At 43.6% G+C, this 10,127-nt stretch overlaps 1 protein-coding gene across 1 annotated transcript; it reads left to right on the plus strand.

Annotated features, from left to right (window-relative positions):
* Positions 1–4,597: 4,597 nt before the first annotated feature.
* NPY2R (neuropeptide Y receptor Y2) lies at positions 4,598–9,791 on the plus strand. Its single transcript, XM_042871685.1, has 2 exons — positions 4,598–4,626; positions 7,516–9,791. Exon 2 carries the CDS (start codon positions 7,541–7,543, stop codon positions 8,696–8,698), a length of 1,158 nt encoding a protein of 385 aa, XP_042727619.1. The 5' UTR covers positions 4,598–4,626; positions 7,516–7,540; the 3' UTR covers positions 8,699–9,791.
* The last annotated feature ends 336 nt before the right edge of the window (positions 9,792–10,127 follow it).

Genomic DNA, 10,127 nt, shown 5'->3' on the forward strand with positions numbered 1-10,127 from the left:
TCCACAGACCTCATCAGGATTTTGAAAATGGAGCTTGAAGATCATCTGATTGAACCTTATGAATGCACATAATTTTCTGAAATCACTGCAAGCATCATTTTTAGGCAAAGCAAAGAGTGAGTGGCACTGCTGCTTGTAACAGCAACAGGATCAGAAATAAATGATGTTCAAGCAAGCATAGAACAAGTAGAAGTAGCTGACTCACTCTTGGGAACCATTTAGAGTGAGATGTCTTTCCCAGCTACTGAAAACTGAGGACTGAAGTGTGCATGACGTTCAAGCTCTAAGGTATATATGAGAATCTACTTTCTGTGATGAACTCTCTAAAAATAAACAGTGCATGCTTGACTCCGGAACATCTAAAAACTCCTTAGTATTTGCAACAATTGGCATTATACCCAACTTTTAATAGCTTAGAGAAGTGTCACCTTCCATTCCACAATTCAGAGTATGGAGAAATCTGTCAGTATAAAAAGAAATGGAATTAAAGAAAAACAGGATTTTTTGAGTATGAAGAGAAAAAAAAATGCAAGCAACAACAACAACAAAAAAAAAAACAGAGCAAATTGTTTCTTCCTCATGTGTTTTTCAAGATCATTCATTATATGGCCAGCCTCTGTGAATGCCAGCTGACAGAACGTAGATCTTCATAAAAGTTGAGTAGCTCTTGTCAAGGTCTAGTGATGAAAGTATCATGGAAAACTCTGTCAAGAAATGGCAATTTCTATATTCTCTGCAGAGAAAAGAGAGCATGTTGTGAAAGAGAATGAATGAAACTGCAAAGTACATATGGGGGAAAAAAGAGAAAAACTCAGAATTTATGTATTGCATAAGCACAGTCAGTTTGGGGCACTGATTGAAGCAGTGACAAAAAATATGTGATTAGCTACTTACAGACTTTAGGATAAACAAAAATAGTTGTGCTGATATTAAATGGGTAACTTGTCATTTTTTGGCTGAACTACTGGACATTACATGTTTACCTTTCTTGGAATGGACCAGCTAAGGCTGTGCAGGAGATGCTTTGAGCAGACCACATTTAAAGCACAGTGCTCAGCTCTGCAGCCCTGTCTTATTCTGAAAGACGCAGAATGCAAGCAGCCAAACAGGTAATTGAGTTGAGCCTTTCACAGTGTTAGTTTTTGAAGGAGATGAACTGAACTGATTGTTTAACCATAGCTGGCTGTGAAGTACTGCTGTTAGCAACTTGAAGCTGATACTTCACAAATCCACTGAATTTCTCCAGTTCCCCACTGCCTTGAATTTATCACCTTTGTTGTCTAAGATTGATTATACTTGTCTATGCATACAGCTACTTCTTAGGACTGCATTTAAGAAAGGGAGAGAAAGAGGCTGAACTGAACCTGGGAGACTGAATGTAAACTAAAAAGGAACATGAACAAAGGATGATTAATAAATGTATTCCAAAATGTTCACAGATCTGTGGAATCAGAAGTCATTCTAAACACTACCCCGACACTTCTGTACAGGCCTTTTAAGTAAGAAAAAAAAATATCTCGGTCCTGAACAACTTTTTACTCCATAACCTTGGTGTTGGCACCACAAAGAAATTCAGGAAGATTTTCTTTCTTGAGGTCATGTTTTCAGGTGGGTTTTTATTTATTTATTCATTTGATTAATTTTCACTTTATTTTTAAACAACTGTCAGCATTGGGTAGAATGCTCCATGCCATAAAGCCCGACTAGCTCCAGGAAAAATCAGTGTCATTAAGGTTTGGCAGAGCTCAGCTCAAGTGAGTGGCACACAGCGCAACACTACTGTCAGAGCTACTGCTCAAGGGGAAATGGGTTCTTCGTAAGTGAAGTAAAGAGAGCAGTGCCTGATGAACTTCTTCTGCCTTGCTGATGTCCATCTGACAAATCTGATGTTGGACAATTTATGGACAAAGACTGGCAACTCTTTCCTCGTCCTGTGATTGCAACCATGCTTCTATGAAAAAAAAAAGTCATTACTGCTTGGAGTCTGGGTGATGTGTACAGAACTTTCTTTTGCTATGAGAACTAGTAAATTTCTGAGGTGCTGCAGAACTGCTTATTATTCCCTCTGAAAAACTCACGTTGGATGGAATTCTTCAGGACAACCTTCTGACACTAAAGATGGTTAAACAGATACTGCCAGAGGAAAGCTCTGCATAGCAAATATCTTGCACCCTACAGTTTCTCTGCAAGTGTGATTTCCAGCAGAAACAACATATGTCCAGCAGATATTTTTTTCAAGCTCTTCAGCTATACAATCTGTGTTTCACCTTGGTACATATACATATTCACAGTAAAGGCTTATTTTGTAGGCTCACCTTAAATAGGAGCCTAGGATTTAAAGTTCAGGTAACTCATTTTTGTAATACAAGCCGTCTTTAATCTAAACATAGTTCTGGGTCATCAAGTGCTGGGATGTGCTGCCTGGGGAGGGCAGTGGGACCCCTCACTTTAGGCATAATGAGAACTCACCTGGTTATAGCCCAGGGCAACCTATTGGAGGTGCTGTAAGAAACCTTTGGCAATCCCATCTGATCTGTCTGGTTCACAATTAAATGGCTCTGGACTTGTTCTGGTTTATCAGGCATTCATTTAAAGTGCACACAGAGAAAAGTATGTGCAGTTGCTTTAGAGGTGGTCACCCAGTGGCATTTTTCACATCCAGCAGTTCTGTGCTGTTTGAATTTTTTATGCCCTTGATGTTGGTGTCTTCAAGGACATCTGTTTCGAGGTGTGTTTACAGGATCCTTCACTGCCACTCTTTTACATGCAATATAAATTGCTGTTTTTTTATTGGAAGTGCATATTCATAAAGTACTGTGCCTGAACACAGAATCTCCTCACCATGGGAAACAACACCTCCTCTCCCTTGTGTAACTTTCACTGGCCTAGCAGCTTTGGAAACTTGCACATCTTGATTTCCTCCAGGAGTATGGAAGTTAAGCAAAGGAACAGCTTTTCCTTTGCAATGGGATCCCAGGAGATTTGAGCTAGGCAGATTGTAAAGAATCATAGCATTTCACCACACTCTCCAAGATGTGAGAAGCAAGACTGCACGCTAAGCTAGAGCAGGTGTGTGGAGCAGAGCAAAAGAGCATCACCCCTGAGATGGATTAACGCCACTCTATGTATGCTGTTTGCTAGAGAAGGAAAGACAAGCACAGCCTTTCCAGCCGTATATTATACATGGGCTGTGCTAAAACTCACGGCACACATCCATGTGTGCTGACAGATCAAAAAGCAAATCCCACAATTACACTGATTTGGGAAACGAAATAAACAGAGGTAAGAGAACTGAAATTCCTGGATCTTTATTTAGCCATCAAAGAAATCTATCTGGCAATAAGCTAGGAGCTTTCCATTAACAGTCTCAGAAGGGCTGAAGGACTAACAGCAAAGCCCTTCATCAGAGACAGTGTGAATTAGTAAAGATCTTAGGGAGTTCTCAAGACGTGTTTTGAATTTCAAAACTAGCCATAAATTGCTGAAGTTAGTCCTCGATACCCTACTTACACTCTGTGCTCTAATAAGAGTGTAATGCTGAGTTACAACCAAAGCAGAGATCATCACCTTTGGCCAAGAAAGAGCCCCACATTCAGAAACTCTTCAGGATGAAAAGGAGGTCAGAAGAGGGAAGCTTATGTTGCTGATCTTCGAAGCTACCTGAAATATTAATGCAAACAGGAGATGTCAAGTAAAGCAGCATTCCTGTTCCGAACAGCAGCTTCTGTAGGAAGTTTGGAGGAGATCTGTCCCAGCACCAGCACAGTAGCTACTGAGTGAGTGTGATCTTTTGGTCCTTGTTTTTTGGCAACTACAATTAGGGCTGAGGCACTGCTTGTTGAATCAGGCCCTCCAGGCACAAGGAGGAGCCCGTCTCATGGTCTCATGATCTAAGTTACATATGAACACGGCAAAATGCTTAGGAGATCTTACTGATGGGATGTAATGAAGGCAGACCCCTACATGAAAGATGGCAATGCTGGCTGGAGCTAGTCCTCAATGAAGCTCCCTGACAAGAGAGATTTTCGAAATATTTTGCTGAGCACAGAGCTCAAGTAAATGCAGCAGCTGTTGTCTTTACTTTTGCAGCCTTTCAAAGAAATACCAACTGTTTCTTTTGCTCCAGGTGGAATACACAGATGTTTCATTCACCCTCCCACCTGCCCCGATAACAGGCATTTCCACTTTTCTTATGAGGAGCTGCAAATCCGCAAGCTGGGTCTCTGGCAGCTAAGGATTCCAGCGGCAATTCGGAGCAATGGCGTCCTCTTTACACTCATGATGTGGAAACACTAAGAAGCAGTGAAGAACAGCGAGCGCAGACCCTACTTTAGCGGAGCATTTCCCCCGCTAAATCCCCGCTCTCTGTCTCGGACAGCCGCCGGCCAAGCCCGCATCCCCCGCCCCGCAGCCGAGAGAGGCGGAGCTGCATCCCGGGGCTGTGCGCGGCGCTCCCCCCGCCGGGCGCTCTGCGGGAGGCAGGGAGGGAGGCGGCGGCGGCCCTTCCCGGTCCGTCCTGTCCCATCGTCCCGCCCCGTCCCGCCCCTCGGCATGCGGGGCCCGCCGCTGCCCCCGCCTCCAAACTTTCGATGGTGCCCCGTCGACCGGGAGGAAAAAGCCGCTGTGGTGAGTGTGCCGGGGGAGGGGGCCGGGGAAGGTGAAAATGGGGCTCTGAGGGCGCGCCCGGGCTGCGTGCGGTGGGAGCCGGAGCCTCACCTGTCGCCGAGGCGGCAACTCCGGAGCTGCCCAGGTGCCGCGCAGCGGCCGTGCCCGGAGCGCCGCGTGCCCGTGCCGTCACGTAGGTGCTTTGCCCTTTCTGCTCGCTTGCTGTCGGAACCGTTGCAAAACCTCCGCCGGTCTTCCGAGGAACTTTCGATGCGATTTGATGCTCGCTCCCGAGGGAGGGTCTGGGAGAAACTGGGGAAAAATAGCTCGGTGCGGTGGGTGTGCAAATAAACGCCATCGGATGGAGAGTTTTGCTAAGAAGAACGGGAAGGGTCTCACCAAATGCTGTCTGATCTTCCTCAGGCTTCCCCGCTCTGGGACAACAGCTGATTCTTTGCCTACTGAATGTCCTACTGGCGATTTTATTTCCCATTTTATTTTGCCCCTTCCTGTGTGCCCAACTCATCTCGTCTGCAGACACCAGTGGTTCCTCCTCCCACCTTTGGTCACACAAGACCAAAACGCCTTTCATCAGCCCAAACGAGGCAGTAACAAACAGAATAAAAGTGGTGGAACAAGGTTTGAAGTAGGAATCATGTGAATTCAGAGACAGGAGAAAATAGCAAAAATGTTTTGGGGAAGAAAGCGATGCTGTCTTCTTTTTGTCTGAGTTCCATCATCCCCCCTGGATCTGTAGAAAGCAAGGGAAAACTGAAATTTGCCTTCCCTCTCACACTACTACTACAGTGTGTAAATGTGCCTTTTGTTTTTGCAAGGAAAAAAAAATGATGAGATCTTGGAGCACCTGACAGTTCTGAGACCTCACTGCTTTATCTCTGCTTCCCTAATATATGTATGTAAGCAAAATTCTTGGGTGTAGATACACAGGTTGAAGGAAAAAGTTCAGACGACCTCTGAACATCTGCATTGCTTTGGCTGTGCAAATTTTCAGGGATCTTTTACTTTTCCTAGCTGGTGGACTAAAGGTGTGTTGATAAGGAATCCCATCTTGCTACCCTTGCTTACACATGTAGTCAGTAAGTGATTACATTGCTCAAAAGTGTGGGGTAAGCTTCTACAAACAGCAGCACATCTCAGCTGCACTGTTAATTAATTGTACAGAAATGGTATAGCATAATTAAGACCAGTGCAATCTGGGGGAAAATAGCTTCCAGTATGTGGTTGATCTGTATCTTTTGGAAAGAAAGAAGGAAAGAAGGAAAGAAGAAAAGAAGGAAAGAAGGAAAGAAGGAAAGAAGGAAAGAAGGAAAGAAAGAAAGAAAGAAAGAAAGAAAGAAAGAAAGAAAGAAAGAAAGAAATAAAGAAAGAAAGAAAGAAAGAAAGAAAGAAAGAAAGAAAAATAGAAGGCTTGCACTGAGAAATTCTTTGGGATGTTGCATGGTATGAAAGCAAAACACAAAGGGCTTGGTCACCTCTTGACAGACAGTATTTGTTTCTGTAGTAACCAGTCACAGGGTAGAGATGCACATGCACAGCAATTTGGTGAGGAAATCACACCTAGGGATGTCGCTGATACATGTCAGTGGAGACACAGGTAGGAACGGAGATCTGCAGTGAAGTGGATGTGATTTAAATCACGATCATTACAGATAAAAAGGCTGCATGAAACCACAGGTTTTAACAGCAAGAATGTTTCCTTAGGCAGACCTGAAGTCAAGCTGGACCCATATGTGACATCTGATGGCAAGAAAGTGACATTACTTCTCTACTCTTGCTTTCCTTGGGGCATGTATGAATGGCAAAGTAGAGCACTCAGGTTTGGCTTTACCCTCAGTGGCAACCAGTGGAGTTCCTTCTGTGAGCCCACTGTGCACTGATATTTTCTTAGTATTTTCAGAGGTCAAACCATGGAGCCTCCATGTGCGTGGTGCTTCCTTACCGTGTCACCCAAGGTTTGGAGAATCTGCATGAGAACAGGCACATTGCATATAGGGCTGAAGTCCCTATATGAAGACTATAAAACATCCATTTATCCATCCATACCTACTCTGTATTAGGGCAGTATAGGTTAGCTGAGCAGAATTTGGCTCAGCCTGTGTGGGGAAGCCAACAAAATGTGATTTTTGATGCAAGTGGTGAGATTCTTACTGACATTAGAAGGGGAATGATTTGTACTTCTCTGTGACTGCAGACAAGAACTGATGGGCAGCATCCAGGGAACTGCGTTTTCTTAAGCATTAGTCAAAAAGGAAATATTATTTGTGTCTGAGTTTTAACCGTTTCTTGTGTTAATTTCAGCTTGAATAGGTTACACAGTCATTTCAGAGAAATGCTGTTATTTCAGTTCTGCTAGAGTGGTGCTTTTGTTTGCCTTGTGGCACTTTCTTGGAAGAAAGTTTGTTAAAGAAAGACATCGATATTTAGTTCTCTGAAACTAACATATAGGAATTTGGAAAGAAATGCTTTCCATTAAGGAAAAGCTGGAATATTATTATGCTAATAACAGTCTGGATGGTGCCATTCTATGTAGAATACCATGGGTATTAGTGAAAGTTTTGTGCTACATAACTACTACACTTGGGTAGTGGTTTCTGAAAAAAGGATACACTGCCCAGCTGGATCTTAATCCTGCTGCATTTACTTAGGCAAACTTTGTCTTTGAACTGCTTTTGAAATCTGTCCCAGTTTTCATGCCTGAATAATATTACAGGATCGAGCTTGAAATGAAGGCCAACAGAATTTAAATATATTAAGACAAGTCTTCTCTTAATTGTGATATGTAGAACGTAGGTTAGAGGAGAAAACTGCTCTACCTTTAGCTCATTACTTCTTGTCTTAGCCATTGCAGACTGATTTCTCCGTGTGTTCTTGTGTTGTTCTGTTTTTCAGGGACAGAGCTATTGCTACTGAAAGGATGGGGCCCCTGGAAGCAATGGGTGAAGAAAACCAGACAGATGAAATGAAGATGGAGTTGTTCACCAAGCTGTACTTGCCAAGATACACCACACCACTCAATGAACTGGCTCTTGACCCCAAACCAGAATTGAAGGACAGCACGACGCTAGTTGAGGTGCAGATAATCCTCATCTTTGCTTACTGTTCCATCATTCTGTTGGGGGTGATCGGGAACTCTCTTGTGATCCACGTGATCATCAAGTTCAAAAGCATGCGCACGGTGACCAACTTCTTCATCGCCAACCTGGCCGTGGCTGATCTGCTGGTGAATACGCTGTGCTTGCCTTTCACTCTAGTTTACACACTATTGGGTGAGTGGAAACTGGGCCCAGTCTTGTGCCACTTAGTGCCTTATGCCCAAGCCCTTGCTGTGCACGTGTCTACTGTTACGTTGACTGTGATTGCCTTGGATCGACATCGCTGCATTGTCTATCACTTGGAAAGCAAAATCTCTAAGCGTATCAGCTTCCTGATCATAGGAGTGGCATGGGCAGTCAGTGCCCTGTTGGCAAGCCCTCTGGCCATCTTCCGCGAGTACTCGCTGATTGAGATCATTCCTGACTTCAAGATCGTGGTCTGCTCTGAGAAGTGGCCAGGGGAGGGGCAGCTTAACTATGGAACCATCTACAGTGTCTCCATGCTCCTGATCCAGTACGTGCTGCCTCTGGCCGTCATCTCCTACGCCTACACCCGCATTTGGACCAAGCTCAAGAACCATGTTAGTCCTGGGGCGGGGAACGACCACTACCACCACCGGCGTCAGAAAACCACCAAGATGCTGGTTTGCGTGGTTGTTGTGTTCGCTGTCAGTTGGCTGCCATTCCATGCCTTCCAGCTAGTCAGTGATATTGACAGTCAGGTGTTGGACCTGAAAGAGTACAAACTGATCTACACGGTGTTTCATGTCATTGCCATGTGCTCAACATTTGCTAATCCCCTTCTCTATGGCTGGATGAATAACAACTACAGGACGGCCTTCCTCACAGCCTTTCAGTGCGAGCAGCGGCTAGACTCCATCCATCCTGAAGTGTCAGCAGCTTTCAAAGCCAGGAAGAAACTGGAAGCAAAGAAGAGTCAGTTTCCTGGAGACTCTTTCACGCAACCTACCAATGTCTAAGATTTCTGACTTTAAAGAAGAAATGCACATGTTGTGGACGAAGGAATAAATCCATTCTGACACATGCATTTTTAATGCATAGTTTTACTCATAAAAGGTGAAAGAAAAGAGGCAGGCAAGTCAAGGCAGGTGATATGATTTGAGGGGAGTAGGTTGGCACCACGAGGATGTGACCACACAACTCCAGAAAAATAAGAGAGATGTTTTGTTTGTGGCTGTCTATAACATGGTAAGAGACAACCCCATCCCTCCCATCTCTACTTGACAAGTCTAAATGACAAAGGCAGAGTTTGCTGCTTTGGCCATAGGAAGGTAAATGGCTGTTTTGTAGCACAGGAGTACTGCTGATGGCAGCAGGCAACTTGTATACTGCATGTAGAGACCAGGGAGTATAGAAGTCTCCTGGAAGAATGAAGCCTGTCTGGGGAAAATGGGCTGTGCTGGTTAAAGCTCAAGCTTTTCAGCCACTTTTTCTCCCACAGGGAACTTTTGTGGAGATAAGGAAAATAGATACGGTACTGTTTCTGACTCGCACTGAAGCACTTCAAACCAGAATATCCTGAATGGATTAGGGGAAAGAAAAAGAGACAAGGAAAAAATACCAAATTTGGTATGAAGAAAGGTAAAGGTGGATTTGGGTCAGTCAAATGGGGTCAAAACTCATCCTTTATGAATTGGCTATGGTTATGTTGGTGAGAAAAATTGCAAGTCTGGGACCTCATCACTAATTCTCTGCTGATCCCTACCTTTAATTCCACATTTGGAAGAGCTCATAAACACAGAGCTTTTAAGTGGCATTTGAGGAAGGAGACGCAGGCTCAGGTCTTTTATGAGCACTTCATAAACTGCCAATATTTTAATTTTCAAGACCTGCTTAAATGTCTGACGTGTTATTAACTCCACAGGCTTTGAATTGTTGCTGCTTTTTCCCTGCGTAATAAAACAGCAGATAATTTTGATCTTCTGGAAAGGCTGCTAGATGCCAATGTACTTTTTCTTATTGTGGTGTTATGTCACACACTCATCTCATCGTGAAGCTTTTTCCATCTTTAGCTTCAGTAAAAATTAAGAGCATCTGAATGAGTGTAACCTAATAACAGTATGCTATGTTTATGCGATAACTTATCAGTTATTCTGCATGCTGTAGTTAATAGTTAAATTCCTTTTTTTGCTCAGGTATAAAATTTTAATCTGTTTACTGTGCTGTACACAGCAATGTTCAACTCTTCAGTGTCTTTGTTTAGCCTCTTTGAACTCATTAAAAAGATGAAGAAAATTTCTGTCCGTATTTATTCCAAGCTACCCTGCTGCTTATCAAGAATAAAAATAAGCGTGATAGTTTCACTTCGAGTCTCTTTCCACAGTTACATTTCAGCTGCCTCTTTTTTTTTCTTTTTTCCCCCCAATTTGTCTGTGTTCCTAGATGGGC

The sequence above is a fragment of the Lagopus leucura genome, unplaced genomic scaffold (assembly GCF_019238085.1).
Source record: "Lagopus leucura isolate 7727_CA_CO unplaced genomic scaffold, USGS_WTPT01 Super-Scaffold_100004, whole genome shotgun sequence".
In the NCBI taxonomy this organism is placed as follows: Eukaryota; Metazoa; Chordata; class Aves; order Galliformes; family Phasianidae; genus Lagopus; species Lagopus leucura.

Excerpts from the sequence above, each read along its gene's own strand:
- NPY2R (XM_042871685.1), top strand. The coding sequence starts at position 7,541 with ATGGGGCCCCTGGAAGCAATGGGTGAAGAAAACCAGACAGATGAAATG.